Below are 26,026 nucleotides of genomic sequence, written 5' to 3'. Positions count from 1 at the left end.
TTCATTTGTGTCATGTCTTCTTTTGGTCTATAGAATATAAATCTGTAATAGTGAATATGGTTGCATTTCTCCTTGTTTGGAACAGAATTGGGAAAAACTGGAAAAAGACATGTTTGGGGTAATTAATTAAGGGCTTATTGTGTGCCAATCACTACCCTAGGCATGGGGGATGGATGTTAAAAAACAAAATTCAACCGAGTACATTTGAGGATCTAATTGGTTCTATTCAGTGATTCACAAAAAGTGTAGTATCCAATCTAGCAAATAGAAAGGAGCTCTGAGAAGCAGTACAAATTGTTAGACTGTTATAGGCAGAAATAGGGCAGGACAAGGAAGTCACTAGTGAGAGAAAAGAAAGGTTTATTTCAGGCAAGGTCACCTTCCTTGGAGAGGGAAGGGTAGGGGTCTACCATGCAGATTACTTCACAAGTATTCATCAGGAAATTCCAGACTGACTGGTTAAAGGTTACATTCCTGCAATTATGTTTTGGTTTGCTCCTCCTCGTTGGAGGCAAGTGACTCCATTTTAGGCTCCCTTGCTCTTTCCTTCTTCCTTCCCTCCTTCCTTCCTGCGTTCCTTCCTTCCTTTCAACAGAGTTGAAATAATATTATTATTTAGAGCTTTATTTTTTTGTGGTAGTTTTAGTAGAAGTTGTATGTCTCCCTCTCAGTTCTTAAAGTAACATACATCATAAAAATGCTCAGTACTCCTATATTACTCTCTTCTGGTAATCTCTAAATATTATACCAACAGGGAGTAATTTTCATGTACTTCAATAGAGATAGAAGGAGCATCAATTTTAGGAAAACAGTATGAAAAGGTGAAGTGACATGCAAAGTCATAAATGAATCAGGGATTGATTTTGGACTGATTTAAGCCAAAACATTTAATATGATTTTCCTAATCTTCTCTACCTATAGTAAAGTAGTTGAATTTCAGATGGAAATTAATGTTGGAGAATAATCCCATGGGAAAATTTTTCATCTTTATTTTCATTTAGGGGAGACAAATGTGAGAGAACTGACTTGAGATTGAGGTACATGTTTTAAATTGGAGATGGTCTCAGTAGTCCCTTATGATTACTTGGAATTCAACAGAAGCGAAGTGACACAAATTGTGCTGCATTGTAGAAGGGGCGACTACTAGACTATAATCAGAATTGGAACGAAGCTAGTTTTCAACATAGGACTTATTTTGAAAGTAGATATTTAGAGATTCAAATAGTTTTATAAGCTATAAAACTAAGTTATATAAATAAAATAGTTAAAGGAAATACCCTTTTTTAGCATGGACGATTTTAGTACAGTTATCTTTTAGTAGAGGAAAATAGACTGTATTTCTTTCTGTTTTTGTAGACCTCAGTTTAAAAATCCTTCGAGAAGATAAAAAATGTCCTGGGTCACTGCACATTATCAAATGGTAAGTAATTGATAGTCCACAAAAGTTGAAGAACATTATTTTTATCATGGTTGAAATTACCCATAAGATTTTATTTGGTAAGATTTTTCCTTAAAACCCTTCCTTCCTTTCTTTTTTTCCTTCTTTTTTTTTCACAGTTTCCTAGAAATTTACAACAACTATTCAATATAATTTTAAGATACTGATTTAGTTTTGTTTTTGAAAAAAAAATGGACTTGTATAAAGAAAGAAAAATATTGTATTCCTGAAGCAAATATTATACTGTATGTCAACTTCAATAACAAAAATTTTTTAAAGAGAAAAATATCAATCAAAATTTGATTACTCATCATATGCATGGCAGTATCTTAAACATTATGGGAGGCAAAAAGAAAAATAAGATGTGGTTCTCTACCTTAAATTGCTTGCCTGTTACTTATAAAGATCTACAATATATTAAATGGCATTGGGAGTTTTAAAAAAAGTTCAAGTGGGAAAGGTAAAATGATTACCAATTTAATGTACGTAAAAGCAAAAATTATAAATCAGTTCTATTCTTGGAATTTTTTGGCTTTTGCATCTTGTCCAAATTGATATCAAACATTTATTTCTTGACAGGATCCAAGGTTGTTTTGATGCTTTGGAAAAGAGATACGTAAGAATGTTTTTAAGTTTATACCAGTATTAAAGACTTATCTTTTATACCTTAAAAAAATTTTAGTTTTTATTTTGTTGTTGTGTATTAACAGTGCACTAGTGCCTACATTTGCATTTATGAAAGTTTCTTTTTATGTCTTTGTTGTCCTGTTGATGTCTTGTTTTCATCAATTAGAAAGGAAACCTTCATTTTTCCCTTTTACATACTCATATCTTTTGACCACAGAATTTCCTCTGAAGTCACTGGAAGAGATCCAAAGGATGTGGGACAGGGGAGACAAGAATCTCGCATTTAGCACATTTAACATGTTCAAAATAGTTGTGATTCAATTCACAGATATGAAAGGAAAAAACAGACTTGAATAATTAGTTTTTATTCTATGATAGTTATTTTGTTAACTGTATTTTGTGCCTTTATATAACCTGTTCCCTCAAATAACTAGTATTGTACCTTGAATTTTTATTTCTTTAAAAATTTTTTTTAAAGATTTTATTTATTTATTTGACAGACAAGAGATCACAAGTAGGCAGAGAGGCAAGCAGAGTGGGTGGGGGGGAAGCAGGCTCCCCGCTGAGCAGAGAGCCCGACATGGGCCTTGATCTTAAGACCCCAAGATCATGACCTGAGCCAAAGGCAGAGGCTTAACCCACTGAGCCACCCAGCCGCCCCTGTACCTTGAATTTTTAAAAATGCAGGTTGAATTTTAAGTGTATCAGATCTTTCTTGCTGCCCAAGACTGCTATGAAGGGTATAAAAATTAGAGGCTCTAGTTCTCGTTGAAGAGGCAAGATGTATATAAATGAACCTTCTACCACTGCTTCCCCTCCTTTCCCCATCTATATCTTCTTTTAACTCCTTCTCAATTCTCATTCCCTTAAATAATTTTGAGGTGAATAAGGCTTATATTGGATTATTTAGTTGAACTCATTCATTTCCTTTTTCAATGAACAGTTATTTTTTTATGATTTATTCAACACTGACCCGGGGGACTAAGGGATATAAAATTAAAACAGATATGGGATTGTGCACACAAAGATCTTCTAGACCATGGCAGAAGAGAAATGATACTTCATATGCTTGTGTGATGATCAGCTATTATACACTGGCCCAGCTGTGCCTCTTGTTAAAATATTGAAATACTCTGTATTGGGTGGTAAATAGCTGTTTTACTGAGACCCTGAGTGACCCTCATTTTCTCCCCCTCACTTCACCATTGTCTCTTTTGGGATCTCTCCAGACCTATCCATAATCTGGTAACTAAACGGTTAACATCTGGCCCAGGGGGAGCTTCCAGGAACCCAGTGCCAAGGCTAAGTAGGCAGTCTTTCTGATTGGCCTGTACCTGTGCCATATTGGGCTATAAATATTGACTTTTTTTGCATCAGCTTGATATTTTTGTGTAGAAATAGGAATTTTGACAATAACTCTATCATGAGTGTAAGTATCCATAATCCTCATTAGAAATTATGCATACTAAAGGAAAGATACTGCATGTGTGCAATAGAAATATCGAAAAGGAGAGGTTGTATCTAGTGAGGAGCATGAAGGAAATCTTTGGGAGAAAATGGCTTTTGAGGGACGCCTGGGTGGCTCAGTTGGTTAAGCAGCTGCCTTCGGCTCAGGTCATGGTCCCAGCGTCCTGGGATCGAGTCCCACATCGGGCTCCTTGCTCAGCAGGGAGCCTGCTTCTCCCTCTGCCTCTGCCTGCCACTCTGTCTGCCTGTGCTCGCTCTCTCTCCCTCTCTCTCTCTGACAAATAAATAAATAAAATCTTAAAAAAAAAAAAGAAAAAAAAGAAAATGGCTTTTGAACTTTGAAGGCCCTTAGTACTTGGATAGGTTTAAATGGAGACAGTCATCACCAGCATGCTGAACACTACTCATTCATTCTCCTTCATCCATTCATTTAGCAACATTTCTTGAACATCCATCATTGAGAGGCAGTGCAATATAGTTAAGAGCACAAGTTTTGGAATCAGTCTAAAGGGAATACCAGTTCTGCACTTAACACCTGTGTGATCTTGGGCAAGTACCTTAGTTTCTTTTACATACAAAATGGGGATAATAACAGAACTTCTTAGGGTTGTTTGAGATAATGAACTAACCTAAAGCACTGGTTTTCAAATGTATGCTTGCACTGGAATCACCTGGAGAACTTGTTAAAACATTGTCAGGCTCCACCCCAGAATTTTGATGTGAGAATTTGCATTTCAGATAAATTTCAGGTGATGTTGAGACTGTTGGTCTAGGGACCATACTTTGAGAACCACTGATCTAAAATATTTAGAACAATACCTGGTGCCTAATAAGTGCTATGTAAGTGTTAACTCTTTTTTCTCCCTCCCTCCCTCCTTCCTTCTTCTCCCTTCCTTCTATCTCACCTTCCTTCCTTCCTCTCTATCTTCTCTTGTTCTTTCCCTCCTTCTGTCCTTCCTTAATTCCCTCCCTTTCTCCCTTCCTTTCTTATTTAATTTGTGCCATACATTTACCTAAATAGTAGATGAGATAAGAATGAGAGAAAGATGTGATTCCTCCACTCAAGGAGGTCACAATCTAAGAGCATCACTTCTTAAATAACTACAATGTTACCTGTACTAAAAGAATAGTGTGATGAGAAAAGATTAGCTAGCTAGTTTGATGGATTAATTTTACTTAAATGACTACCTGTATGACTGAATCAATTAAATTTACTGTTTGGGGAGATTAAAAGACAATAAATTAGATGGATGACTTAGGCTGTTAATGGTATTTACATTTATTTTTCAGTTGTTAGTATCTTAAATTTCCTACTAGGAAATAATTAATGTGTTAAAAATAGTTTGAGTTGAGTCAAGTTTGAGTATCAAGATCTTGAAAGATAGTCTTCTGTTGAAGATGATTATTTCTGGTTGTGAAATTTTGGGTGATTTTACCCTGTTTTCTTTGTAGTTGATACTATGTTCAAATTCTTTAAAGTAAGTATGTATATATTTTTAGATAATTATTATAAGAAGAGACTATATTGTACCTAACCTCCTAATCTGTCTCCCTATTCCCATTTTCAATCCCCTGCCATTCCAACTCACTATCCATACTACATTCTTTTAGAAATCTAAGTCTAATTATTCCAATCTCTTGCCTGAAAATCTTGCACAGCTTTTAAAATAAAGTTGAGAGTCCGTCACAGAGAACCTGTATGATCTAGTCTTCACCTGCCTTTCCAAAAGTCATCACTCTCACCATTGCTAACCATATTCAAGCCACACAAGGATTCTAGAACATGCCAAGTGCCTTTTCGCTTTGTATGTATTGTTGCTTTTGCCTGCAAAATTCTCTTCCCTACCCATACATTTACCTGGCTAAATCCAATTTATCCTTCAGGTCTCAGCCTAAATATTTACTTTCTTAGAGGGGTCTTCCCTGGCATATACTGCCCCCACCTCAGCCTAGATTGTCCTTTTGTTTAATGTTCTCAAGCACCCTGTGTTGCTTTGTCATAGCAATTAATACAGTTATAATGATGTCCCTATCTGTTTGCTTTTTTGTTTAATGTTTTCTTTCCTGTTGGTCTGCATGTTCCCTGAGATCAGGGGCCAGTCTATTTTTGAATGAGTGAATGAATGAACTATTAATCAAATAATTAATATAGAGTTTCAGTATGTAGTCTCAAAATTATATTGTATGCAGTAACCAAAATAGCCACACTGTGTCACTAAAGTTTTAGTCCTTTGGGTGCAATAGGTGAATAATTTTTTTTTAAATAGGTGAATAATTTGATATGAAATTATGGTTGGGAAATTTTCTTTAAAAAAAAAATTTTTTTTTTTTTTAAAACTAGGCTCCATAACCAACACAGGGGCTTGAACTCACGACCCTGAGATTAAGAGTCATATACTCTAACAACTGAGCCATTCAGGCACCCCTGGTCCAGAAATTTTCTAGTTTGTATTCCAGTTTTTAAATTTTTATCAGAGGCTAGATTATATCTCTATATATTGTCTTACTCTTTCAAGCAAAGGGAATCTGTTTATAGTAATATGTATGTAGGTAGGGCAAGGGTTTTATAGACCTATCAGACTTTAAAAATTTTTACTTAAATTGATTAGTTTCAAAAAATATTTTTTGAGATACTGTGGCATATTTAATATTTAGTAAAAATGAGTTATTTTGTATATCTTTTGCCTCCCAAACTAAAATATAACTTTTAGAGAGTATAGAAAGTTATCTTTTTTTTTTTTTTTTTTTTTGCATCCCTCCTCTCCAGCAGAACCCTATATATGGAAATTTATACTTACTTGAATGAATGAGTGAATTAATATCCCTTTTTTAGGTCTTCTACCCAAATCTTAGGAACCTCTCTGAAATCATATTTTAATTAGCCTTTATTGAAAATAATAATAATATCGGTACAAGTATATAATGACAGTAGTTTTCTTTTCTCTTGAAGCTACACATGGCAGTACTTACAGTAAGTACACACTTAAAGACCAAATCCATGTCTCTACTATATTGTTTTTTGGCAAGTAAAACAATAAAACAGTACTATCCCCAATTCTCCCTGAATTTATCTGTCCTATGACATTTTAGAATAAAAAAAATAGGATCTACCAGAAGTTTTTAAAAAAGATTTTATTTATTTATTTGACAAAGACAGAGAGACACAGCAAGAGAGGGAACACAAGCAGGGGGAGTGGGAGAGGGAGAAGCAGGCTCCCCACCAAGCAAGGAGCCCAATGCAGGGCTCCATCCCCAGACCCTGGGACCACAACTTGAGCTGAAGGCAGATGCTTAATGACTGAGCCACCCAGGGGGCCCTAGAATCTACCAGAAGTTTCAATGAAAGATCACAAATTATATATTTCTTAGGTCTATTACAGTACATGGGAAAGTATATAGTATATACTACCTGCTTCACATATTGGTTATCAGGATTTCATTTTTTGAATTACTTTACACACTTGGGAGTTTTTTGTTTTTGTGGTTTTGTAGCTTTCTTGAAATTTTGTGTGCTTCTGAATATAACATGCTATGTATAGTTAAGAATAGGAAGAAAATGAGAAGATAACATGGAGAGTCTTAGATATTTGATTTATTTAAATATTTTTAAGCCATAACAAATTATCTTGAGATATGTATATCTCATTCCTCAATTAATAGAGCACAAATTGAACTTTTCACATAGAAAATATAATCTGTGAGGAGTAATCTAGTAAATTTAAGAAATTAAATGTTATTTATTTCTCCTTAAACAGCTTTACACAAATCCCAAAGAACCTGAGGTAAGAACACACATTGAGATGGAATTATATTTAATATATTTACCTGAGTTGAGGCTGTTGATTATGTTACTAGATTACTATATGAGCAAAGTAACTTGTCATGAGCTCTTTCAGGGTGTTTTGTTATAAACGTCACCAATTCTTTATTATGAGATTTTAAAAACTACTTAGAAGTGTTAAAAAAAAAAAAGCATAGAGGAGCCTATTCCCTAACATGTTAAAATTTAAAGTCTCTCCATGTATAAAACTATGTTTTATTATTTATTTTAACTGATTCCAAATCCTTTCTGTTTGTGGCCTTTTGGAAAAAAAAAAAACAGCATAATTCTAAACTTTTCCCCTTTTTGACAACTAAATTCTCCCTTATTTGACCTTTTCATAGATTTCAGATCTTCTTCTTTTTTGTAATTTCTTCCCTATTGAATCCTACTCATCTTCAAGGCCAATTTATGTTCAAATCTTCCATGAAATCCTCTTGGTCTATGCTATTCACACTAATTTCCTCCTCTAAATTCCTTTTCTGATGGGACCCCCCAATTTAATACTCTCAGTTGATTCATGTAGATTACTTTATCTCTTCAACCAGATTCTGAATTCTTTTTTTTTTTTTTTTTAAAGATTTTATTTATTTATTTGACAGAGAGAGATCACAAGTAGATGGAGAGGCAGGGAGAGAGAGAGAGAGAGGGAAGCAGGCTTCCTGCTGAGCAGAGAGCCCGATGTGGGACTCGATCCCAGGACCCCGAGATCATGACCTGAGCCGAAGGCAGTGGCTTAACCCACTGAGCCACCCAGGCGCCCCAGATTCTGAATTCTTGAGGACAAGTGTCTTGTCTTGTTTTCTATTCCCAGAGTGAATATCATAGTCCTGGACATGTAATAGTTACTTGTACTACTCTGTGGCAGTGGCATAGAGATGGAGAGAAAAGCCCTCGGTTCTTTCTTTTCATTCTATTCTCTGTACTTTCCTCCTAGTTTTCTTTCCTTCTTCTCTTTCCTTCTTCCTTGCTTTCAATTTTCCTTCTTAAGCCTATGGATTTAGCCTAACTGGTAGCATTCAAGACTAAATTAAGCATTTTTAGCCTTTCATATCCTTTCTTGGGAAGATTATAAATAACTGTTTGAACAAGTTGGAGGAAAACTGGTACATACAGGTGGGTAAAAATTCCTCAATGCCTGCACTACCCCTTTTTATCTTTGTCTCTTGTTTAGTTTCAAAATGCTTTTCTTTTTTTTTTTTTTTTTTTTACCTTTAGGTTTGAGGGGAAGTTTCCCAAACTAAAACTTTCTGATAAATTATAAATAAAGTGGTCATTTTCTTAATACAATGAATTATTTTGTTTTCTTATGTGTTTAAAACTCCTAATCTGAAAGCAGTGCTTTTGACGTAGTAAAATGCTGGGCATATTGGGCTTAACTACAGAAAACTCTTAGAGTGTGTGTGTGTCGGGGGGGTGCTGTTAAATAAGGTTTGATGCAGGCAAAGTAATGAAGTTAGAAAACAAAACCTTATAATATGAAGTGCTGAGCTATCATTTATAACCTAGAAAAAAAATATTTTGAATGCTTATAGATCATTCCATGTAGTAGTTATCTCTAACCTCTGTGTGTTCGTGGTACACTTTAGACTGGTAGATATTTTAGTGGCATGTTTGAGGGTATTAAAAGACTCAAAACACACCAAACAAGTCAGCAATAAGTACAATATGACTATGGAATAGCAACATTCACAATGTTTAAAAGTATCCATGGGATTACACTATTTTATAGTTGATATTTAGCATCAAGTTGCTGATACAATGACTTACCTCCCTAATCTCATTCTTTTTTTTTTGTTGTTAAAGATTTTATTTATTTATTTTGAGAGAGAGAGAGCAAGTGAGAAGAGAGCACACGCAGGGGAGAGTGGCAGAGGGAGAGGGAAGAGCAGACTCCGCCAAGCAGGGAGCCACCAGACGTGGGGCTTGATCCCAGGACTCTGGGATCACAACCTGAGCTGAAGGCAGACACTTAAATGACTGACCCACCAGGCTCCCCTCTCATTCTTTTATATACTCACAAAACAACATTCTCATGTAAGCACAGTCTTTTGGTGTTTATCTGATATTGTGCCATGTTTCTTGACTCCTATCTGTAGAAGTATTTCCTTCCCTAATCAAAACTGAAGAAACAATAGCAATATTAATATATACATGAAGCAAAAATATATTTTATACATGGATTAAAAATTGTAGCAATCTTGTGAAGAGCCTGTCATAGTACAATAATTGCAAACCTCTGTTTTATATAAGTGTGCTTACTGAGTTCAGGGGCCAATGGAGTTTTGGACATTGCACGAAGTTGTGGTATTTCTGTACTAGAAGTTTTGTTCTGGTTGCTCCATTTCATGACAGAGATGAATTGACAAAAGTCACTGAAGTAGTGAAGAGGGATAGTGTAGGTTTCCTATAGATAAACACTATGCATGGAGGGTATTAATAAGTTGTATAAACCAAAATGTAAATATGTTAAGGAAAGGTTCACACAACTCAGTGCATGATAGTATGGGGGGACACTGGGTGCTCAGTCGGTTAAGCATCTGAGTCTTGATTTCAACTTAGATCTTGATCTCAGGGTGGTGAGTTCAATCCCGGTGTTGGGCTCCACCCTGTACATGGAGCCTACAAAGAATGGCTATGTATCAATACTGTGAGGACAAAAATCTTACTGTTTCACCATCTGTTCCTTTGTGCCTATTGGAGGTGGTCAGCATCCATTTTTAATAGATTGTTTCAAGAACTGAATTATACATGGTTCCTGTTTCTAGCCACAATTTTGTTTTAGAAATGTTGTTAAAAAAAAAATCCTCGTAGGATGAAATCCTAATTGATTGTGAACTCTATCCTGACTGAATATTTAATCAGCAAATATTAATTGGGTTCCCTTTATGTGCCTAGCACTGTTCAAGGTATAAAAACACAGGAGTTAATGGGGTAGACAAGGTCCCTGCTCTCTGGAAGCTTGCATTCTTATATCCTTGGGGGAGAATAAACAATAAACAAACAAAATGAACAAAACAGTTTCAGATAATCCTACAGCTATGAAGAAAATAAAAGAAAGGTAATGTGCTGGAGAATACTGAGGCAGGGAATGGAGAAGGAAGGATTGGAATATAGTCTGTGGAAGGCCTTCAGAGCTAAGCCTCAAGGGCCAGAGGAATCAGCCTATGCAGGTCTGTGGGAGGCAATGGCATGTGACTGGCAGAATAGCACAGTGGTTAACATTGTAGGTGCTGGAGTCAAATTCCAGCTCTAACACTTATTAGCTTCATGTATAATGAGGATAATAATACCTATATCAGAGCACTGACTGCGTAAGAATGAATAAATGTAGAGCATTTAGGGCAGTGCCCAAATATCATCATCACAACTGGAGACAGCATGTTCCAGAGGGTAGCTGTGCAAAGGCCCTAAGCCAGCAAGGCATCTTGTGTGGTCATGGACAGAAAGGGTGCCCTGAGCCTGGAGCTTAGTGGGTAGGAGGGAAAGAAGCAGAAGATAAGGTCATAGAGGTAGACAAGGGACAGTTGTGTAAGATCTTGTGGGCTAAGGTAAGTTTTTGGATTTTATTTTAAGAAAAATGGGAAACTTTTGGGGTGTTTTAAGCAAAGGAGTGACATGGTCTGACTTGTATTTTCCAAAAACGCTTTTTGGCTATAGAACAGAGAATGAATTACTGAAGGAATAGTTTGCAAGCAAGGAGATCAGATGAAGAGAGATAGTGGTGGTTCGGACAGGATGATAGTAATGGATGGACTTAGAATATGCTTTGGAGATAGTCCTGAAAGGTGTTGCCAATGGATTGGAATGTGAAGGGAGGAGAAAAGGTTACATATGTTACTATTGCTTTGGTATCTGAATATATTCAGTATGATTAACAGAAACCATCACTGAATGGTTTAAAGGCCCATCTTTATGAAGCGACACATTAATCTGAAAAGCAGGAAAATGTTTTATGCAATATTTAAGAAGAGACTAATGCCTGCTGTAAATGTATCTTCTGTCATAATCAGAGTCAGATTGAAGTTATATGGAATTAGCATCTTCTGTAAAACTATTGTAAACATAACTCTCCCATGAATTGCTTCAGGGACCAAATAACATGTTAATAAAATTATCAGCTGCTAAAGGATCTACTCTTGTTATAATTAAAAAAAAAAAAAGATAGCTCAGAGCATCGAAAAGCTAGAGTTTGCTGTGAAACATGGGCAGGCAGGAGGAATAGACATTGTTTGCTTGGCAGGGCAATTACACGCAGAATGAACAAAGAGAGGATGCTGTGTATCTTGCCTATCTGGGGCGAACCTGTTGTGGTAGGCACCTCTAGTGTCACATACCTCTCCTACTATACTCACAAAACAGCCTTCTAAATTTTGTTTGATTTCCCAAGTACACTGTCTTGCTAGAAAAATATTTTTTTCTTTTAAATTAAGTCCACTACAGATCAGTTGTCTTGAGTTTAAGCAGCATGAGCCAATTTCTCCAGGACTTGATAACCTGCGATTAACCTGTTTTCTAAGGTTTTAAAATCAGTAGAGTGGGGGGAACAAGTCTTAGAGTAAAGTAAGAGAAGCACTGAGGCTTTCTGATCAATCTAACATCCTCATACTCATAGTATGAAGACCAAATATTGAAACAGATGACTGAAGGGCATTTTTTGTTTTCTGACTTAAACTTACACCCTTTGCCTGTCTTTCGGACCTTCTCCAGATCTGTGGACAAAGCTATACAGTGTATGTGGGCCAAACTTTGCTTCAACTACAAGACAATCATTTTACATGAAGTATGTCTCTTATGAGAACATGTGTCCCTCTTTATTTCTAGCTTTCTAAACAGTGAGGAGAGCAAATAGCAGTGGTATCTGAGTTTTTAGTGCAAGATCCAAAAAAAAAAAAAAAAAAAAGACCTGATGTCATAGATCCTGGTTTCTTTTTGAATTTTTCTAGTTTCTTGTTGCCATTCTGGTCTTCCCTAAATTACTGTAGTAGCCTCTTAATCGCTGTCATGGTTCCCACTTCTTCCTTCTTCACTATAATGATCTTAAAAACATGCAGATTATTCCCATGCTTAAAACACTTGACTGTATTTCTGGTTTACTTAGAATAAAATCCAAACCTCTTGTCGTGGCCAATAAAGCTCCACATCCTCATCTCCTACATTCTCTTACTTGCTTACTCATCACCAGCCACTTGGCTTCCTCTTTGACCTGAAAGAGGCTTGCTTTCCTGCTTTAGAACTTTGCACTGCTGTTCCCTCTGCCTAGGATACACTGCCCTCCCCCAGATCTGCACGTGACCCCCTTTTGTCACTGAGGCTCAGCTCAAGCATCATCACAGGGAGGCCATCCTTGGCCTTCCAAACCAAATCAGTACCTCTGCCTTCTACTCTCTCATAGCTTGTGCTTCCTGTTGTCCACAGTACTTACTACTATCTGAAATTATTTTATTTTTTTTACTTATTTATTGACTGTCTCTCTCACCAGGCTGTCTATTCCAGAAAAACAGGGACCTTTTTTGTCATGTTCACTACTTTGACTCCAGTGCCTAACACAAAGTAGACATTTGATAAATATCTGTTACATGAATGAATGGTTTCTCAAACTGGTTTCACTGTCATTTACGTATGCCAGGTCAGGTACTTGACGCTGTGTCTTAGTTTCTCCAGCTTTGAAAGAATAACAATAGAATTTGCCATCTAACTCATTTTTAGCATGGAGGAGAAAAATTAAGTTATCTTTATATCTGGAAATATTACTCCTGAATAATGTCATGCTGTGAAACAAAGAGGTATGTAAGTAGTATAGTAGGTATACAGTAAAAATATTCCTCACCTATTACCAGATAAGGTTCTGGACTTCTTTTTTGTAAGTAATTTCTTTCTCTATTCCCTTTGATATTTCTAGAAAGTGACTGAGATATACCAGTTCAAATTCAAATACACAAAAGAAGGAGCCACTATGGATTTTGACAGGTAGAATCTAATTGTTTAATGAACATGAGAAATAGGACTGAGGTAAACATAAGCTTCTTGAAGCCATAGATAGGCTTTATATTTCCTTTGTAACTTCCCCAATAATCTACAAAACCCCTCTGTTATTAATAATAGTAATAATTGTTTAAATTTCTGAAATCTGTGGGTGAAGTTGGTGGGAGTAGAGTCTTCCTTTGCTTCCTTTCCTCCTCTCCTCATAAGTGATGTTAGTGGGGTCTAAAGGCAATTAAGTTTGGTGGTTAAGAGTTCCATTTCCTAAAGCAGAGACCTAGCTTGGAACACTCCATTATTACTCTAACTTTGGACAGATTACTCAACCTCCCTAGATATTAGTATTTTCATCTGCACAGTAGAATTAATAGTATTTACATCATATGGTTGTTGTGACTATTAAATTACAATGCACATACAAATCTTTGCCCATGCCTGGCATGTATTAGAAAGCCAGTAAATGGTACCCTGTGGCAGTGGTGGTGATGGTAGTGGTCCTTGGAGCCACTGGTGGTTGGTAGGTGATGTAGCAGTAGAAATTATATTAATGAGACTGTCTACATGGTGTTGATTGAAGAACTTTGTAAGATTCTACTTAGATACTAACCTGAAGTTTCTTGCTATGCCAAGATATTAATCTCTTTTGCCCTCAATATAGCCAGACTGGATCTGGAGTAGATGAAACCCCTGAACATTATAGATGCAAACATTCTCATCTACTTCTCCCAGTATGTCATACAAATGTAATTTTTTATGTGTGTCCCTGTATGGAAAAGACTGAAAAGCGCTACATTTTCCTATCAAGTTTATAATGCCAAGTTTAGATATACTAATGGTTTAAAGAGGAAAGTCAAGGGTATTTGCTTAAAAAGATTCCCAGTGTAGGAGATGTTTTATTGAAGAGCAACATTTTTTCCTATCCCAGTAGCTATTAGATTCAGAAAGATCTAAGTTTTGCTGATGAGATGGAATAGAAGTGGAGCAGGTGGATGGTGGTGAAAAGGCCTGGGTGGTAGAGGGATCCCACTCAGGGGAATGAGTGCCCATGAAAGGAGCAACTCTGAAGAGAAATGTGGCCTAATTCTCAATTTTCTGCTATTAGCTCTGTCTTATCATTTACTGCAAGTTTGAGGATTTCTCTCTGAGATTCACTTCCTTAATTATCTTCTTATTTGTAAAACTTACAGACAGCACTAAAATGTGCAGAGGAAGTGAGTTTTAGGAATGAGAATTAAAATATTAATCATCATAAGCTAGCATTTATATAACATTATACAGATTGTACAGCACTTTTCATGCATATTCTCCCACATTAAACAGTTGCCTTTTACTCTCCAAAATTTAAATATAAGTGCTACTGGCAACCAGATTAATCTCTTTTGTTATGAAGGCACATATGCCAAGTGATGAGCAGTAAAACAGAAATGGCCAAATCTTTCAGCTATTTCAGAGAAGAAAATGCATATTACTAATTTCCTAGAAACCAAAGGTAGACATTTATTTATTTATTTATTTATTTATTTATTTTTAAGATTTATTTATTTATTTGACAGAGAGAGAGAGAGAGAGAGATCGCGGGTAGGCAGAGAGATAGGAAGAGAAGGAGGGGGGAGCAGGCTCCCCGCTGAGCAGAGAGCCTGATGCGGGGCTCGATCCCAAGACCCTGAGATCATGACCTGAGCCGAGGGCAGAGGGCTAACCCACTGAGCCACCCAGGGGCCCCAGGTAGACATTTATTTAAATGATTGGTCATACAAAATCACCTTATCACCTCTTGCCTTTAAAAGAGTGCAGGGAAGTCTTGAGTATTTTTTTACATGGATATGATTTTATAAATATGATGTATACTGAGAGATCCCATGAGCGAAATGCTATAGCCCTTCACTCAGGTTACCTATTTCAAATTGGTTAAATTTTTTTTTTTCAAATTGGTTAAATCTTAGTAGAGAAAACTTTGTTGTTCAAAATCAAAAAAGGAGGAAATGAATTCACTTAATAATGTCTGTTTTATGAATCCACGCTTCCTGCAGTAGCTCAGTTACTCAGGATTATTATTCACTATTGAGTGCTTATTATGTGAAAGGCATGTGCAAATATATTGCAGTGATAGTCCTTCCTAGAAGCTACTCAAATATGAGACCAATTTGGGAAGAAATTTTTGGAGAGAAATAAAAAAATATTTAGAGTCAGAAGGTAATTTGGTTCAACTTGTACATTCATTCATTCATTCCACAAATGTTTACTGAGTATTTACTCTAGCTGGCAACAAAAAGTACTGTGGACATGAAAGATAGAGCTATGCATAATCTAGAGGGGGGCATACAAACAATTATACATAGGAGTAATGTATAGGAATTATCAGGGAAAACTTCCTTGAAGAGGTCGCACATGAGCTCGCTATTAAAGGATGAATTCAGGAGAGTCAGGAAAAGAAGTGGGAAAAGCAAATACAAGCAAACAAAGTAAACAGCATATGCAAATACAAGTGAGTTAGAAGAAACTGGGCAGTAAATGCAGATGAGGTTGGAGGTGAGGGCGCGGGTGTTCATGAAAGGTATTGTACACCTACCTTCTTGAATTTGATTAAAAGGTGATGAGTGTAGTAGAAGAATTTTAAGCATGAGAGTGACAGGAGCAGATTTTCCTATTAGGTATATCATTGCAGCGGTGGGATAGAGAATAGCCATTGTTGCAATCCATGTAAGAGGAAGGGATGTCTCTGACAAATAACCAGACGGTAGAAAGGCCCAGAGCTGATGACCAATTTTCAAATAGAAAATCTGGAGAGGTGTAGAAATGTGTATAAGCTTATTCCACAAAGTGAGCTAACTGACCTACAGTGTCTAACTGACTTGACAAGGTCATTCAGTTAGTTAGCAGCAGACCCAATATTAGATTTCAAGTCTCCTAATTCTAAATCCATTGTTGTCACTACTATGGCATGTGGTTAGTTGTAACTCAGATTTTTAAAAAATCAGGTCATATTTAAAATGCCTTACAGAAACTTGCTACTTAAGAAATCCATTGTATATACATTGCAAAAAGTACAATCACTGCTCAAATTTACATTCTAAAAATGGTCTCAAGTGTCCTGATGTTTACTTTATATTTATTTGATCATATGGTAAAGAGTTCTGTTCTTTTTGAAAAGATTTTCAATATTATATATGATTGAAGTGTATGTTGTTTTTCTATATGGTTATAGCAGTAGTACAAGCTTCGAAAGTGGGACAAACAGTGAAGATATTAAGAAAGCCAGTGTTCTACTGATCCGTAAATTATATATACTGATGCAGAACCTTGGACCCCTTCCTAATGATGTTATACTTACTATGAAACTCCACTACTATAATGCGGGTAGGTGGATACCTCTAGTTAAATTCCTTCTTAAGTGTCAAAGTAATATTTTATAGAGAGAGATTTTGTAAACATCTGAAAGAGATACCTGTTGCTACACATGAAAGATTAATTTGGCTTCTATTGAAACTCACAGTTTTCTTGGTTTTCTGCCCTTTTCATTTTGCAGTGACTCCACATGATTACCAACCCCCTGGTTTTAAAGAAGGGGTAAACTCACACTTCCTCCTGTTCGAGGGGGAGCCTGTAAACTTGCAAGTGGGATTGGTCTCCACTGGCTTTCATAGCATGAAAGTAAAAGTCACAACTGAGGCCACCAGAGTGTCTGATTTGGAGAACAATCTCTTTCAGGAGAACAGCACTACTGAGATCGCTCATCAGGGTCTAGACTTTGATGAAGAAGAAGAAGAATGCAACAGTCATGTAAGGCAAAGCTTTATATACCCTCCATTGCTTCACTTAAACCCAACTAACATTTTTAATTCCTACCTAGGTTATATTACCGTAACAGTCCAGTGGAATATGTCAGGTATAAAAACTAAGACAAAATTAGCCTCTGACCTTGGGGAGTCTTTATTGTAAAAGAAGTACTGTCTTTAAGAAGGGAATATATTTCGAAATTCTCCATGACTAGGAGAAAAAAAAGTCTTTCCAATATACTTCTTTTATAAAAGGTATCCACAAATTTAGAAAAATTGGGTTTTTCTTTTTTTCATTTATAGGTAACATTTTTAGGATTTAAAAAATATTCTACATATTATTCATACTCACTGGAGGAATAAATAAGTTCTTGATTACTGGGATAATTGAGTGGGGGGATGGTGGGGGAGAAAAAGTTATGGATAAACTCAAGTTAGAGTGAAAACAATATGATAGTCAACTGTTGGTTATGTAGAGAGAGTCAAGCTTTGGGGCTAAGTTCCTGGGGAAGGCCAGGGGTCTGGAGCGTTTGGAGCCACTGGAGCCAGATAGGGCTCTGAGCCCTTTACTTTTCTACTTCCTCCATTAGAGACTTGGAGTTGAGTACTTGCTAGGGCCCCACTTTGCCCTACGTAAATCCATACCCTGTCATCCAGATAACAAAGTTTACTGTATGTCAATGTTGTATTAAAAGGGTTCTGACCTGTACCCCTGGGGATAAAAATATATGTTTATAAAAAATAAAATTAAAAAAAAAAGAGAAAAAAAAAGGGTTCTGAGTTAGACAAAAAATTTTCAGACTGCTCAATGGTAGGTGATGCTATATAATAATCTTTTCAGGAGCTATTTTCAAATTAGGATGCTAATTTATTTGCTTGAGATAATTTGAGTCCTACTTAAAGAGATACTGTAGTAAATAACTTTTGAAGATTCTTCTGGTTCTTTAAATCTGTGTTATATTTGATATATTAAAAAGAGGTCTTAATTAATATAAATAATATAACCAAACAACAGGATTTTGTCTTTAGTATTTTTACAATGTCACACATGCTGATGGCTTTAAAGTTTGATGCAACTCTTCTGATTCTGTTCCAGGAAAATACAGTTAACATAGGTTAGTTAACAATAAAGGTTAAGAAAAGAATGGGCATGTTTCAACTGGATTTTTATCTTTTAAAATTAAGAATTTATCTTTTACCAATGGGAATGAAAGTGGACAACTTGAGAATGAATAATTCAATTGATAGATTAAATAAGATACGTGATAACACTTTCCAAGCATATGTTTAGTAGGAACTATATATACAAAATCAGGACTTTGTGGTAAACTCATTCAATTCAACTTCTCAATTATATGAAAGAATTTATTAAGTCTAGTGAACAGCTTACTGACAGTTTGTCACTGAAAATTCTGTTGTTTTCCTTCATGGAACATACACATTCATACATAGATATACATATGTAGAACATTTTATGTTTTTAAAAATCGTTTTATTTTGAAATATCACTTACAGAAGAGTGTATGAGATAGTATGTACATTTAAAGAATAATGAGAACATCCATGTAGCCTCCATTCAGGTTAAGAAGTAGAACACTGTCACTTCCTCGGAAGCCACCATGTGACTCACTGTACCACTCACTGCACCACTTCCTTCTCCAAATGTAACCCCACTCCTAACTTCTATGATAATCCTTCTATTACTCTTCTTTATAATTTTACCATCTATGAGTATATCCATTTGTTTAAAACTTTTGTATAAATGTAATCATACTCTTAAGTTATTTTTCTATGATTTGCTTCTTTTGCTTGACCATTTATTTGTGTGTAGTTCATTTTCACTGCTGTAGAATATTCTACTCTTGATAGACATTCTTTCTTTCTTTTTAATTGTTACAAGCCTTCATGTACAAATCTCCTAGTATATATGTGCAAGAGCATCCCTAGAGAATATACCAAAGAATCCTAGGGCTTATACATCATCAACTTTATTAGTAATGTAGAACTGTTTTCCAAAGTGGTTGTTCCCATTTGTACTCCACCAATAGTGGAGGAGAGTGCTCTACATTCTTACCACCACTCAATATTATTCGAGTTTATGTTTTCTATCTACTGGATATAAAAGAGTAGTACTTCATGATTTTTATTTGTATTTCCCTGATTATTAGTGAGTTTGAGCATCTTTTCTTGTGTGTTGGCCATTCTGGTTCTCTTATATATAAAGTAACTGTTCAAGTCTTTCATTTCTTTTTCTATTGGATTATTTATCTTTTCCGCATTGATTTACAATATATGTTTTGATTAATAATTCTTCTTTGCTTATTTATGTTGTAATATTTTTTCCAGGTTTGTGGCATGTCTTTTCACTTTTTAAAAGATGTCTTTGGCAAAGAGAAGTTCTTTTTTTTTTTCCTGGTAAAGAGAAGTTCTTAGTCTTAGTATAATCAAATATTTTCCTCTAATGTGTGCTTTTGAATATTCTTAAGAAGTTTTTCTTTACCTGAGGCCATTTATAATACAGTAGTACCACCTTATATGTGATTTGGCTTTCTGCAGTTCAGTTATCCTCCATCAGCTATAGTCTGGTAGTAGATAATCCCCCCTCTGACATATTGTCAGAAGGTCAATAGTAGCCTAACAGTACATCACAATGCCTACATCTCTTATCTCACTTTATTTCACTACATAGGTACTTTATCATCTCACATCAACACAAGAAGAAGGGTGAGTATTAAGTAAGATATTTTGAAAGGGAGAGAGACCATACTCATATGACTTTTATTACATTGTTCTAATTGTTCTAGTTTATTAATAGTTATTGCTAATCTCTTACTGTGCCTAACTTAGACATTTAACTTCACTATAGGCATGTATATGTAGGAAAAAAGATAGTATATATAGGGTTTGATACTATTTATGGTTTCTGGCACCCACTGGAGGTCTTAGAATATATTCCCTGCAAATAAAGGGGACTACTGTATTCTCCAGTATTTTATTCTAAGAATTTTAGGCTTTTCTTTTTACATTTAGGTTTTTATTCCACTTCAAGTTTATTTTTATTTGTGGTATGAGGTAGACCAGACCCCTTTAAAATTTTTAAATTCAAGTATAACTTATAGAAAAACACATCATAATGATATAGCTCAATAAATATTCACAAACTGAACATCAGGATGAGGGTGAGGCAAGCAAAATGAGAGTAAGTGGGTTCTTAAATTTTGCTTCTTAGACAACTTGTTTGTCTCACCTTTGTCCCAGCCTACTGAATAAACATGTGAAATCAGCACCCAGATGAAGAAACAAAACACTACCAGTTTCTCAGAAAACCCAGTCTTACTTTGAAGTCATTCAACAAGAATATCTCTATCCTGACTTCTATTAGCATAGATTAGTTTCTCTTGTTTTTTATTTTATAGATATAGAGTCATAGAGTATGAGCCACTTGTACACTCAACATTATGTTGAAAGATTTATCCATATTCTTCCATGCTGTTGTACATCATTCTCACTATTCATTCATTGAGTGTTGATGGTCATTTGGATAACTTTCTGGTTTTGACTATTATGAATAGTATTGCTCTGAACATTCTTAACATGCTTTTCAATGAAGTATGTACACATTTCTGGTAAGAATAGAACTGCTAAAGGTAGATTTGCTAGGTCAAGGATATGTGTACATTTTAGTTTTAATAGGTACTACAAAACAATTTCCAAAGTGGTTGTGCCAATTTATACTCCCATCAGGAATGTATGAGAGTTGTGGTTGCTCCACATCCTCACCAACCCTTGGAATTTTCTGTTTTTTTTTTTTTTAATTTTTATTTATTTTTTTTTAAGATTTTTTATTTATTTGACAGGCAGAGATCACAAGTAGGCAGAGAGGCAGGCAGAGAGAGAGAGAGAGAGGAGGAAGCAGGCTCCCTGCTGAGCAGAGAGCCCGATGCGGGGCTCGATCCTAGGATCCTCGATCCCAGGACCCTGGGATCATGACCTGAGCCGAAGGCAGAGGCCCCAACCCACTGAGCCACCCAGGTGCCCCCCTTGGAATTTTCTGTTTTGATTTTTAATTTTAGCTATCCTGATGGGTATGTAATGTTATGTCACTGTGGTTTTAATTTGCAGTTACCTGATGACTAATGAAGATGAGCATCTTTTCATATGTTTGTCGGTCTTGTTGTATATACTTTTTTGTAAAGTGTCTTTTCAAGTTGTCATTTTTTTCTTTTGGGTTCTATTGGACTGTTTTTCATTCTTACTGATTTTTAGGAGTTCTGCATATATATTCTATGTATAAGTCCTTTGTCAGATACATGTATTGTGAGTCTCTCTTTGATTTTGTGAGTTTCTTTTTTAGTCTCTTAATAGTATTTTGTGAACACTAATAGTATTTGAGAAAACTAGTTATATTAATTTTAATGTACTCTAATTTATTAATCTCTTCATCCATATGTGGCAGTTTTTAAATTATATATAATGTATTATTTTCTTGGCAGTTTTTATTTACAAATTTTTGTCTGTTGGGGTGCCCAGGTGGCTCAATCAACTGAGTATCTGACTTATGGTTTCGGCTCAGGTCATGGGATCAAGCCCCTTCCTGGGCTCCATGCTTGGTGGGGAGTCTGTGAGATTCTCTTTCTTTCCCTCTCCCTTTGCCCCTCCCCTGATTCCTTTCTCTCTCTCTATCTCAAATAAATAAATCTTTCTTTTTTTAAAGATTTTATTTATTTATTTGACAAAGAGAGACACAGTGAGAGAGGGAACACAAGCAGGGGGAGCGGGAGAGGGAGAGGCAGGCTTCCTGTGGAGCAAGAATCTTGATGCAGGGCTTGATCCCAGGACCCTGAGCCGAAGGCAGATGCTTAATGACTGAGCCACCTAAGTGCCCCTCAAATAAATAAATCTTAAAAAATTTTTTTTTTGTCTATTCCAGGGGTGCCTGGATGGCTCAGTCAGTTAAGCATCTGACTCCTGTTTTGGCTCAGATCATGATCTTGGGATCATGAAATCCAGCCATACATGGACTCCACACTGAGCCTGGAGTCTGCTTAAGACTCTGTCTCCCTCTTCCTCTGCTCCCAACCCCCACTTGTGGTTTCTCTCTCCCTTTCTCAAAAAAAAATTTTTTTTTGTCTATTTTGAATTTCACAGAGGTATGTTCTATGTTTTTCTCTAAAAAGGGGAAATAATGGCAGAAACAAGAAATTTTTTAAATTATAAAAGACCTCTATGAATAACTTTATACCCCAAAATATAAATACCTGACATTTCTCTCCCTGACATTCAAATATTCATATATTGTGGTATGAAGTTACTCATGGAGGTCTCTTATAATTTAAAAAAATCTCTTTGTTCCTGTAGCTATTTCCCCATTTTCATATCTGGTTGCTGTTTGTTTGTGCCCCATTAGTTTTTCTTGGTTATATTTGCTAAAAATCAGTATTTTTTATTATTATTCAAAGTCATCTTTTGGTTGTCCTGATCACTTCTTCTTCTTCTTTTTTTAAAGATTTCATTTACCTTATTTGAGAGAGGGAGCAAGCGCAAGCACATAATGGGGGAGGAACTGAGGGAGAAGGAGAGGGAACCTGAAGCAAACTCTGGGCCTCGTTGCAGAGCCCCATGTGGGGCTTGATGTCATGACCACAAGAGCATGACCTAAGCTGAAACCAACAGTCAGATGCTTAACTAAGTGAGCCACCCAGATGCCCCTGTCCCAGTCACTTCTATGGCTTTTTGTTTGTTTTCTGTTTCATTCATGTTTTGATTTTATCTTTGCCTTCTATTTCTCCGGTTTGGTTTTTGTCTCCCTGACTTCAGATTGATCTTTCTAACAATATATAGACATATGTATCTTAAAGGTACTTCAATATCAACATCTCCAAATAGGATTTCAACTTCTGACCAAATATATTCTTCCTTCTCTCAGGTTCATTATGTTGATGTTGTAACCATGATTTTACCAAACAGCCTGACTAGGAATGTGTTCAACTTCTGTGTTCTCACTTCTTACATCCCTTTGGTTACCTTTTCCATTTGTGTTACCCTTGAAATATTTCTCAAGTTTGGCCCTACTGGTGTTGTGCTGATTCAGTCTGTCATCATTGCTTTCTTTGCAAATGACAGCTAAGAGTCTTCCTGATTTCAACATTGCCTCTCTAATCTGTCTTCTGGAGTACCAATGAATGAGGATACTAAAACTATGATAATCATTTTCACATATTTCATTTATTTTGTGTAATTTCAAAGGTCAGAAGAGACATGAAATGAAAATCACAGATAGTAAGAGGAGGTTGATTTTGGCTCAGTAGAAGGAAGAACGTTCTCTTAAAAAATTTGAAAGCAGGGGCACCTGAGTGGCTTAGTCATTAAGCGTCTGCCGTCAGCTCAGGTCGTGATCCCAGGGTCCTGGGATTGAGCCCTGCATTGGGCTCCCTGCTCAGCTGGAAACCTGTTTCTCCCTCTCCCGCTCCCCCTGCTTGTGTTTCCTCTCTCACTGTTATCTCTCTCTGTCAAATAAATACATAAAGTCTTAAAAAAAAATTGAAAGCAGTATTATAATGACATTAAAGTAATTTAAAAAGCAATGCAAATTTTCCAACTTTCCTACCATCCTGTTGATACTGTTTTCATTTTTGTATGTTCCATCACCTCCAGTTTTTTCCCACAGTTATACATATTTATGGTTTTTTAAAAAAAAATTTTTAAGATTTTATTTGTTTATTTGACAGACAGAGATCACAAGTGGGCAGAGAGGCAGGCAGAGACAGAGAGAGGGGGAAGCAGGCTCCCTGCTGAGCAGAGAGCCTGATGCGGGGCTCGATCCCAGGACCCTGAGATCATGACTGGAGCTGAGGGCAGGGGCTTTAACCCACTGAGCCACCCAGGTGCCCCTGTTTATGGTTTTAATCATGGTTTATATATCCATTTGTTTTACTTTTATACTTAATATTAACTTTATAACTATGCCCCACGTTATTCTTCACATTTCTAATTTTAGTGACCTTTTGTTTCATTTAGGTACCTACTCTGCTTTTCCATACTTTTAAACATTTTACATGCTCTCTCTCTTCTCTCTCTCTAAAATAAATAAATAAATAAAATCTTAAAAGAATATTTAGGCTAATTCCTGATTTTGCTATTATAGATAGTGTTTTAATAAATACTTTTGTATGTACGAGAGAATTTTCCTTGTTTTCTAAGGATATAGTATCAGGAGTGAAATGTACAGAACCTGAAAATTTGTATAGCTCTTTTTTTTTTTTAAGATTTTATTTATTTATTGGACAGAGAGAGATAACAAGTAGGCAGAGAGGCAGGCAGAGAGAGAGAGGAGGAAGCAGGCTCCCCAGCAAGGAAAGAGCCCGATGTGGGGCTCAATCCCAGGACCCCGGGATCATGACCTGAGCCGAAGGCAGAGACTTTAACCCTCTGAGCCACCCAGGCACCCCATTTGTATAGCTCTTATACGAGTATTACCAAATCATTTCCAAAAGCTTGCCAGCTTCTCTACCTCTGCAGGATGGATTTTCTGACAATGAAACTGTTAAATAAATCTGGCTGTCTTGAGAAAAGTGAACTCCTTGTCAGGTGATATATTCAAGTATAGATACATACTGTATTCAAGATAGGGTATAGGTGATTGTCTCCTTGGTGTTGCAAGAGAAAAATCACGATTTAGAGGAAAAGTTAAACTAGTTTGACCTCTGAGATCCCTTCTATGCTAAGATGCTCTGGGATATTTAAAAAATTCCTTTCAAGGGGCGCCTCGGTGGCTCAGTGGGTTTAAAGCCTCTGCCTTCGGCCCAGGTCATGATCCCAGGGTCCTGGGACCAAGCCCCACATCGGGCTGTCTGCTCCGCAGGGAGCCTGCTTCATCTTCTCTCTCTCTCTCTGCCTGCCTCTCTGCCTACTTGTGATCTCTGTCTGTCAAATAAATAAATAAAATCTTTAAAAAAAAAAATTCCTTTCAAGAGTAATGCTTACTAAGCACTGTGTGGAAAACAAAGACATATAAAATATAGTTTCTACATTTGGGAACTCTGGCTGAAGAGACAATACTTACATAATGTAATGAGAAATAATAGTGGAGAGTGTATGAATGATAGGAATAATACTAACAGCAGAGCATTGTTCTCAGGGTTTTCCATATATTATCACTTTTAACCTTTTCAACTATTTTATGAAGGAGATTCTATTATTTTCCTGATTTTATAAATGAGCAACTACAGACTTAGAGAGATTAGCTGAAGGCTACATATACAGTGAATAAGTAGCGGGGCCAGGATTCAGATTCAGGTGGTTGGACTCCAAAGCTTGTGTTATTACAATACAGAAATAAGGATAAATTGGCACTATGTGGGAAGGTTTCACTGAATTGGTGATTTTATGGATGAATTGTGTTTTGATTGGCAGAGATCAAGGCAAAGGATGTTCCAAGCAATTTGGAAAGTACAGTATAGTATAGAACTTCTGTCTCTGTGACTTGTAATTCCAATACTGAACTTTCCATACCTTTCCCTGTATTCTGTGGCTTTGCTGTAATCTCTATGTTTGGTAACCTCTAGCTCAAAGATTTCTTAAAACTTTTTTATATCATAAATTGTCTATTAAAATAGAACAAAATCTTGACCAAACAGCTTATACTGCTTTCTCACCAGTGATCCGTAGTAAAGAAGCAATTTAACATATCATATTGTTGTGAGACTGTTGTAAGATTGAAAAAAAAAAAAAGATTTTCATCCAATTTTCTTTTTCAGGTTATTTCTTATCTCAGTCCCAGAAAGAGAAATATAAAAAATTTTTTATCCGTAGTTGAAATTATTTAGTATTTATACTATTCATTGTCTGGTATGATCCTTAAGATCCAAGGAATGATGTAAAAGTGAGATTGTAATTTGACATTAAGTTCAGAAATGA

The 26,026-nt window shown here is 36.0% G+C and overlaps 1 protein-coding gene across 3 annotated transcripts in view; it reads left to right on the top strand.

The window, feature by feature from the left end:
- Positions 1–26,026, top strand: part of HORMAD2 (HORMA domain containing 2) — an 87,141-nt gene that overhangs the window by 16,792 nt on the left and 44,323 nt on the right. Inside the window, exons 4-10 of one of the 3 annotated variants that reach the window (XM_047698375.1) lie at positions 1,357–1,420; positions 2,018–2,054; positions 6,483–6,503; positions 7,288–7,314; positions 13,255–13,322; positions 16,543–16,691; positions 16,861–17,114. In XM_047698375.1, the coding sequence (XP_047554331.1) occupies positions 1,357–1,420; positions 2,018–2,054; positions 6,483–6,503; positions 7,288–7,314; positions 13,255–13,322; positions 16,543–16,691; positions 16,861–17,114 (620 nt within the window). Of the gene's footprint in view, positions 1–1,356; positions 1,421–2,017; positions 2,055–6,482; positions 6,504–7,287; positions 7,315–13,254; positions 13,323–16,539; positions 16,692–16,860; positions 17,115–26,026 lie in introns of all 3 variants that reach the window. The other 2 variants (XM_047698374.1, XM_047698376.1) reach the window with 2 other exon arrangements.

The sequence above is a fragment of the Lutra lutra genome, chromosome 12 (assembly GCF_902655055.1).
Source record: "Lutra lutra chromosome 12, mLutLut1.2, whole genome shotgun sequence".
NCBI classification, from domain to species: domain Eukaryota; kingdom Metazoa; phylum Chordata; class Mammalia; order Carnivora; family Mustelidae; genus Lutra; species Lutra lutra.
The sequence above is the reverse complement of the archived record's forward strand: the minus strand, read 5'-3'. Positions and strand labels throughout refer to the sequence as shown.